General features: G+C 50.8%; 1 protein-coding gene across 5 annotated transcripts in view; it reads left to right on the plus strand.

Annotated features, from left to right (window-relative positions):
• The window catches only part of Srcin1 (SRC kinase signaling inhibitor 1), a 73,071-nt gene extending 65,815 nt beyond the window's left edge, over positions 1 to 7,256 (plus strand). For all 5 annotated transcript variants that reach the window (XM_074045904.1, XM_074045907.1, XM_074045906.1 and 2 more), the window contains one exon: positions 3,859 to 7,256. In XM_074045904.1, the coding sequence (XP_073902005.1) occupies positions 3,859 to 3,993 (135 nt within the window). In that variant the 3' untranslated portion in view covers positions 3,994 to 7,256. The remainder of the gene's footprint in view (positions 1 to 3,858) is intronic.
• The last annotated feature ends 1,519 nt before the right edge of the window (positions 7,257 to 8,775 follow it).

Genomic DNA, 8,775 nt, shown 5'->3' on the forward strand with positions numbered 1-8,775 from the left:
GTCCTCTCTGTACCTGACCTCTGTCACTCTCACTATGCCAGTAGCCTTTCTTTTAAAAGATTTCTTCTTGGGCTGGGGATATGGTTCAAGTGGTAGAGCACCTGCCTAGCAAGAACAAGCTCCTGAGTTCAAACCCCAATAGCACCAAAAAAAAAAAAAAAGCAGGGAGGGAAAACCATAAGTGTCATATCACCTAAATACATGGTCTTCTAAGGTCACCCTGTGATTTCTGTCATCTCTGGCTGATTTTCTAAAACCTGCTGGGACTTGATAAAGTGCAAACTTGATTCTCTCTTTCCCACACACAGGGGTTTAAAACTGACCCCAACCTGAATCCCTTCATTGCTGTCCAGGACTCTTCATGGCTTGATTCCCCTTGCCTGGTCCTCCCACCAGCCCTCCTCCTTGTGATGCCAGAGGTGTGCTCCAGCTGCTTAGATCACATGGTTTTGCCTATCCAGGCTGTGGCCTGTCTTCTCCAGACTCTTTCTTTCCTCATCTGTACAATGGGAGAACAAAAACAGCCAGCAGGGTGCTGAGATCACAGGGAAGAGCTTTGAAAACCCACGCAGTGCTCTACAAAGGGAAGAGTTGCCAGTGTCCTCTGTGGGTGTATGCATTTGCCAGGGCCAACTCTGGCACTTGGCACTCAAAGCCACCTTTGACAATGATGAGATGAAGGAATAGAAGTGGCGGGACACAGAAATGGGGGTGGAGGAGAGAGCGTTCCCAGAAGGGGTGCATTGAAACGGCTCCTGATACTACAGAGGAGATGGAAGAAATGACTAAGAAAGAGTCTTGAGTGTTGTGCTCAGGATTTGGGGGGAGGTTCCAGAAGTAAGGCAAGAATTAAGGGCTTGGTGTAGACAAGAAGCCATGGATAACCCCCTCTTCTTTTAGGACTAAGAAACTCGATAGACTACTTATTCTGTCCCTGATGGCTCAGATGAAGAGACCTTGGTGAAGGGACTGCCCCAGAGGGTGGAGGGATAAACAGGGGATGTTGAAGCTCCCAGGAATGAGCAAGAGGGGGAGTAGTGACCTCCTGAGGGGGAAGAGCAAAAGGACATAGCACAGCTTCCTGCTGTTGCTCAGCCCTGGGTAACACAGGGAGTGACCAGATGAGGATCTACCTCATCAGGATAATCCACCTGCATCAGGATGGAACTCTAAGCAGAGCATGTGGTTCATTTCCATCGCTGGGCAGCGAAGGGGTGCTGGCCTCAGTCCAGCTAAGTGTTCTACGTCTCTCAGCGAAAACCTGAACATTTAGGAAGTTTCTGCCTTGTGACAAAGGAGACAAAGTTCTGCTTCTCTGGACAAAATTGGGATCCACAAGGGAGACTGGCAGGTGACACGGAAGCGAGAGAACCCCTGAGAGACAGGCCATGATTCCTGAGAATTCTGAGCAGCACAGGATGGAGTACCATTGGACCTACTGTCTCAGCTTCAGGACAAGGGGTTTTGGATAGAGCTGCAGCCAGAATCTCCTTGAGGTGGGGAGAAGAGGATGGCCCCTGAGGACCTCACAAAACACATGCTACATACAGAGTGACCCCCAAGTAGTCTTTGAGAAAAGAGGCTAGGGAGGCATCATAGAAACTCATGAATGTGGCCAGGTGCTGGTGGCTCACACCCATAATCCTAGCTACTCAGAAGGCTGAGATCAGGAAGATCATGTTTGGAAGCCAGCCCAGGCAAATAGTTTGTGAGACCCTATTTCGAAAAATATCCAACCAAAAAAGGGCTGGCAGAGTGGCTCAAGTGATAAAAGTGCCTGCCTAGCAAGTGTGAGGTCCTAAGTTCAAACCCCAGTATCACCCAAAAAGTAAGAAAGAAGGAAAGAAAGAAGTTCATGAATGCTAGATGTCTATGGTGGCATCTAAAGGCCTTGACTGGCTGTGAGGGGAGATGGGCATGTCTACTGATGACGACAGAAGCTGGAAGGCAAGCGTTTAGAAATCCAAAGCTTGCAACAGACCAAGGCCCTTGAAAAATGCTAAAGGGAAGGAAGAGAGAAAGCTTTCAACTAGAAAGGGCAGTACAGAACAAAGAGGACAGCCAGGAGGGAACCGACACCTTGCTTGGGGACGTGGCGAGATATGAAGAGACTCCCGAGAGAAAGCAGATGTCCTCTCCTATGTAATTTTGGGAGGAAGAACTTTAAGTAGGGAGGGCTGGAATGAAGGTGGGGGGTGCTGGGCTGAGCCCAAAGTGACTCAGTGGTAAGAGGGCTCTTGCCTGCCTCTTTTGAGTTTGTCTCCAGGCTCAGGTACCGGAGCCCCTTGAGGGCCAGGTCATGTCTGACCCATAGCAGTGGACAAAGAATGCTGGAAATCAAAGGTCGTGCGGCTATGGCCCAGGATCCCCGAGTAAAGGAGGAGCAGCCATGGTATAGAGGACAGCCGAGAAAACCTATACTGTTGCCTTGACCTTCATAAAAAGGAAACGTTGGCTGCAAACTGCAGTGTTGTAAAACCCAGATGAGTTACTGATTGGATCATCTGACTAGAAGAAGAGAGGTGATCCCTGCAACAGGGTGGCTCCCCAGGAACCAAGGCCTCCTGTTGCTTTCTGGCTGCAGAAGGCAGGACTTGCTTAAGACATTGTTCCTCCTTCCCCTGCAAGATACCTGCAAAGCCAGGAGCTTGGTGAGCACATAGGGCCCAGACCTGACCTCAGGGAGGTCTCTGTGACATGCTACAGGACTCTGCTTTCAGTCTTTGTTTGTTGTTTTGTTTTGGGGAGCTCTTACTATGTAGCTCAGGCTGGCTTCAACTTCTGTTAACCTCTTTCCTCGGCCATGTGCCACCATACCTGGCTTTTTCTTTTTTTTAAATCAAGGATGTTCAGTTATCACATTATTCAGCTACAAGGTGAATACACTTACAGGGAGAACTCAAGCCTGGTCTGCATCACTCTAACTCAGGGATCCCAAAGTTAAATGTGCAGCAAACTCTCCTAGAACACCTGCTTAAAATGAACACTCCTGAGCCGCACCAGAGATTCTGGAGGGGGTCCAGGAATCTGCATGAGTGACACATACATGTTGTCCCCTAGAGATGATGCTGATGTTTCTCGAACCACTTTGAGATCACAGATCCAGAGAGCAAGTCCCTAAGACCATTAACAATAAGGAAGTCTGTGGGAAGTGGGGAGGGTGAGTGGAATGCTCTGACCATCAGAACTGGCTAGGAGTACAAGTGGCCTCCCTGCTACCAGTGTGGGCATTTAGAGCTGGGGGACCCTGCCCTTTGGATGCACTGGGACCTCCTATGCTGGGATGGAGGCTGGGTGCTACAGTGCCTTCTCCCCCAGATTCCTAGCTGGGTCTAGGAAGGACAAGCTTACTCGTGCTTCCCCCAGAGGCCTCCTGCCAAGGCCGGAGGGGGCCATGAGTGCTGGGCTGGGCTGCTGATCTCTCTGCTTCCAGCTCTAGATGCATCCCTGTTGCAGCTAACATTTTTTACTTCTTCTCCCTCCCTTCCCCCACCCTCCCCTGCCCTTATGTCCCCTTTGCCTATCCTGGGCTGGGTTTCTCTTGTGCTCTGGTGTCTTTCTTCTGCCTTCTCTCTTTCCTATCAGTAACCGTGGACAGACCTCCCCCCACACTCTGGTTTCCAGGCCCTTTGGTCCAACCCTGCACCTCTCTCCCACCTTTCTGTCCCTGCTAAGCATTACCCCCCTCCAATTTAGGGGACCCCTCTCTCCAGATGCCCCTCTGTTTTCTCGCTTTTGCAGTTAACTTCCTCTTGGATTTGTTGAGCTTTTCCATTTTTCAAAACTTCAGCTGGGAGCTAGCATGAAGGCTCTCCTTTGCTCTCTCTCTCTGACCCCTGAACCCTGTTTTTGTTCCAGGCCACTAAACCATCTAAAGAGATGAGCGGGTCGAATGAGACCTCGAGCCCAGTCTCAGAAAAGCCCTCGGGTTCCAGAACCTCCATCCCTGTATTGACTTCCTTTGGGGCAAGGAATTCTTCCATCTCCTTCTAGAGGCCCCTCATACCTCTGCCCCAGCCTGTCTCCTCCCTCACTCCTGCCATCTCTCCCTACTTCTTCCCTTCATCTCCACCCCACCCCCCCTGTCCTCCAGACCCTCGGAAGGCTTGCCAGGGCATGGCCCTCTTCAGCCCTCTGTATTCATCACTTGTTGGTGTTTTTGGTTTTTTAGATGATTCTTTTTTAATTAACTTTTTTTTTAAGAGCAAAATTCAAGTAAAAACCAAACACACCACTTTCCCTTGACTTCCTGCTCCCAAATGGCCTGTCCTCAGCCCACTTCTTGTCATCCTCTCTCCCTCTTCTCTTTCACCCTGTTCCAAGTCCATACTGTAGTTCCTGCCTCCTACCTCCTTCCTGCCTTCCCTCTAACTTCCCAAGAATACTCGGAACACACTCTGAGCCACGGAGACTTGGAGCAGCAAGAGTCCCCTCCCCTTTCTGCATCCCTTCCTGGAGGATCATGTGGACAGCGGACAAGCCCAGCATCAGGCTGGACAATGTGACATCTCTGGGAGACCCTGGCCCTGGAGATGCCCCTCTCCCTGTCCAACCTTGGACAAGACATGAACACTGCTGCTTCTCTGCTCCCCTCCTCTCGTGCCCCAGTGGGCCTGGAGGCAAGATGGACAGATGGGAACATGGGACCAGCCAGAGACAAGGCCCAAATCTGAGAGGCCTCAGCTGGGCATGAGGCCAGAGGCCTGTGTCCCTGGGGAGGAGATGGATTACTGGAGCCCAGTGTCTTGTGCTGGTTGCTGCTGGGACGGTGCCATGGGAGGAAGGAGACCCTGTGGAGGGTGGGCTTGTGGACAGACTGCTGCTGGGGCTCTGCCTTGGGAGAGGGCAACCCAGAGAGGGACATTTGGTACTTTTAGTTTTCTAATTTAGCACTTTAAATGCCATTAACTTATTTAATGGGGTGGGGTAGGCAAGACTAAAGGGCCTAGAAAATTAGGTTTGGAGGCCTGTGGGGGGGGAGGGTCTAGTTGTGAGGGTACTGGGGAGAACAAAGGGGACTGGTGGGGGGCAGTGAGGATGAGGACAGCTCTGGCCCTTCAGCTGAGAATGACCTGACCTTCAGCCTTCCTCTGTAATTTGAGGGTTTTCAGGGAGGAGGTAAGATCTGTGGGGATCTGGTGACCACTAGTAAGATGTTTGAGGGTCCCCGAGGCCTGAGCAGCGGGCCAGTGCCCCTGCCTGTGAATGCTCTGCCCTTCAGACAGCAGACTGGCTTCTGGCCTGGCCCAGGAGAGGGGAGGAAGAGAATGATTTTGGTTCTCAGTCATGGCACCTGGGAGCACAGAGTGGAGGGGAAGCAGGGAGATGATGTGGAGCGGGTGGAGGAAGAAGACTGAGTAGACTCCTGAGGGAGCAGGTTCCATTTGGAGCACAAAATGAAGTAAGCACAGGGAGAGGGGGGCATTGGGTTTGGTCCTCCAGTAAGCACAGAACGGAAGGAGCCATTGAAGGGGACAAAACCCCAAGACTCTGGGGTCTGGTGGGGAAAGTCAGTGCATGGAGACAGCTGGGGGGAGCTGCCAAGGGCTTGGGGAGGGAGGGGAAACTGAGTTGTGTTTCTTCATTTTTTTTTTCTTTAATTTATTTTTTTGTTTCTGTTTTTGTGTCTGTTGGTTCATCCTTGTTTTCTAGCTTTGGATCATTTTTGTACCAAGGCAAGCAAACCTTTTTGAAAAATAACAAAAGAAGAGGGGGAAAAAAATCCCTCCCCCCCCCCCAAAAAAAAAGAAAAAGAAAAGAAAACCCTAGAAAATAGGAAGAAAAAAAAAGGACCTCATAAATGATGCAATTACTTTTAATTGCAGGCAACTCTTTACATTTAAGTGAAGTGTCTTAACATTTTATATTGTTTTAAAAATATATTTACATATTATATATATATAATATACGTAATATAAATATATAGAAATATTTAAAAAAGAAAACAAACCACGTCACTCTCCCTGGCCGCTGTTTCAGCAGGGGAGGGGCTGGGGGCCTGGCTTCTGTGTCCAGTGAGGCGGTCTGGTTTGATTTGGCTGTACAGAGACCCTGACTTGGAGGGGAGGGGGCGTGGTGCCCCCTCCTCCCTCCACTCCATTATTCTCTGCTTGCTTCTCTTTGCTTGCCCCCACACCCACCTCAGCCCTGTGACCTGAGTGTGTGCCCCGCTGTCATAGTCCTAAGTTGAATGTCCCTTTGTGGGGGTAGGGGATTGATGGGGGGCGTGTCCATCCATGCAGGGGCTATGCAGAGAGCCAGGTCCTGTCCCAGCTGCCCAAGTTGAGCCAGTGGCACTTGTGGCTGTCTTCACTTTGGTTCCTGCGCATTTATGGGCCAGGAGGCATTTGTGTGGGATTGTGTGCAGCCTGCGTGTGTGTGTGCGCATGAGTTGTGTATGTGACGTTTGAACGCTGGCACAAGTCTTTACCCATGTGTGCAAATGCAGGGAACGTGCGTGCACAGGCATGACCTGTCACTTGTGTGGACCTGTTTGAGCATCCATGTGGGGGTGAGAGGAGCTTTGCAAGAGAACACATGTAATGTGTGTGCACATGTGCTGGTTGCTTTGTGGGGACCACATATATATGGACATGGAGGTGCATGTGACCTTGTATCTCAGGTGTGTGTGTGTGCTGGTGCAGACAGGAGCGTGGGCGTGCTTGAGAGTGCATGCATGTGTGTGCGTGTCTACCATCCCTGCACCACTCGTCCGGCTCCTCTTCCAAGCCCTCCCTCCCTCCCCCTGGCCTCTCAAAGCCCACAGCACGTCGATGCCCCCAGCTGCATGCGTCTCGCTGCTCTGTCCATCAGTGTGTGCTTGACCAAGAAAAACTCTGATGTCCAGGGGACCCCTGGACCTGGTCCCTTTGCCCCTGCCTCTGCCCACTGTGCTGTGTTACTCGCATGGGGGGATTTCTCTCCTGCCCCTTCCACAATATGCTGTTTCCGAGGAGCCTCCGGGCCAGGGCTCTGAGTGGGGTCCCATGCAGGGCCCCCAGAGCAAGCCCAGCTCCACCCGCCCCGTCCACCCCGTAGGGCCCGTGTTGGTGTAACAGTGACGGCTTCTGTGGATGTTGTGTGACCTCTGTTGGTGTAACTTGACAATTTCTAAATGGAAAAGGGTTGCTGTGTTTTCTGTCTCTCTTTTTTAATGTCCTTTTTCTTCTCCCCACCTCCCTGCTCTCTTTTCTTTTTGGTTTTTCTAGCCAAGTGTTTGGGGCTTTAATAAAACTTTTTCTTTTTCTTCTCCTGGATCTCTTTCCTGTCGGCTGCTGCCTCATTATTTCTCCTCTTCCCCCTCATGGCCCAGAAGGAGTTGGGGTGGATGGGCAGGGTGGACAGTTAGGGCAGTCCTCAGGCCTCAGAAGGCAGGACATGGAAGAAGAGGGACAAGATGGGCCAGAGGACTGGTGCTGCTCAAGGTCCGTGAGAGCCAATACCATCCCAGGTGCTGAAGAGGGACCCCATGAAGTCTTAGGGACTAGCTCCAGGCTGGGACCCCAAGAGATGCACGTTTAAATTCCATGACCATCATCAAGGTGGCTCTGTCACTCCCTATGCCTGCAAGTAAGAAAGCCAGCCCTCAGCAACTAGGGAGCTGGAGATGTGGAATTTGAATCCACTCTGTCTGACCCCAAGCTGATGCTGTCTCCAAACCCAACAGGATCAGTGACCTCCAGCAGTAGCTTTCAGATTTCTGAAATTTTAACGGGAATACATGCACTACCCTCAGTGCTGAAGCTTGCAGGCACACATGCAAACACACATAAGGAAATGAGACACCAGGTACTTCTTTCACCCTTCAAATGCCACCTGAGCAACTCAGGCAGTGACATGAGGAGACAGGCCTGCGATGGTCATGTCAGTGAGTGATGGGGACCTCTTCAGGATGACTGGGCTCTGAGGTCCCTCCATCTAAGTGAAGAACTTAAGAACAAGGATTGGCTTTGTGGGAGCTGGTTGCTGAGGATCCAGGCCAAAGGTCCATGGATGGAGAGTTCTACAAAATGAAAACCATATCAAGCGAGGAGGGAGAGGTTGGGAGTTGGGCAGAAGCCCATCATGTGTGGTTGTGGGCTGTATTAAGGAACGTGGATTTCTTCTTGGAGAAAAGGAAAACGATGGGAAAGTTTCAAGTGAGAAAATGTCAGCAATCTAACAACTGTTTCAGCATTGGCTTCAGCTGCAGCGATGGGGAGGCAGAACCATGGTTTTGGGCCAGAGCCAGCTCCTGGACTCACTAACATTAACAACCCAAGCCGGGCACCAGCGGTCATGTCCATAATCCTAGCTACTCAGGAGGCAGCAATCAGGAGGATCGTGGTTTGAAGCCAGCCCAGGCAAATTGTTCATGAAAACCTAACCCAAAAAAGTCTAGTGGAGTGGCTCAGAGTGTAGGCCCTGAGTTCAAGCCCTGATACTGAAAAAAAAAAAAGCTAACAACCCAGTGGTTGAGGTAGGGAAGGCCGAGGTTTAGAGGCTATAGTGAGATAATGGAGCAAGAATGGAGCCCTGACTCATCCCTTCCCTTAGCTGCTCTTCACCCATGCTGGGTTTTTTTTTTTTTTTTTTGGTGGTATTAGGGGTTGAACTCAGGGTCTTGCATTTGCTAGGCAAGTTCTCTACCACTTGTGCCATTCTGAGAGTCCATTTTTAGGTTGCCTGTTTTTGAGATATGGTCTTCCTTTATGCCCAGGCCAACCTGGACTGAATCTTCCTATTTTTACTTCCCCACTTAGCTGGAGATGACTGGTGCACACTGTCACACCAAGT

The sequence above is a fragment of the Castor canadensis genome, chromosome 11 (assembly GCF_047511655.1).
Source record: "Castor canadensis chromosome 11, mCasCan1.hap1v2, whole genome shotgun sequence".
Lineage (NCBI taxonomy): Eukaryota > Metazoa > Chordata > Mammalia > Rodentia > Castoridae > Castor > Castor canadensis.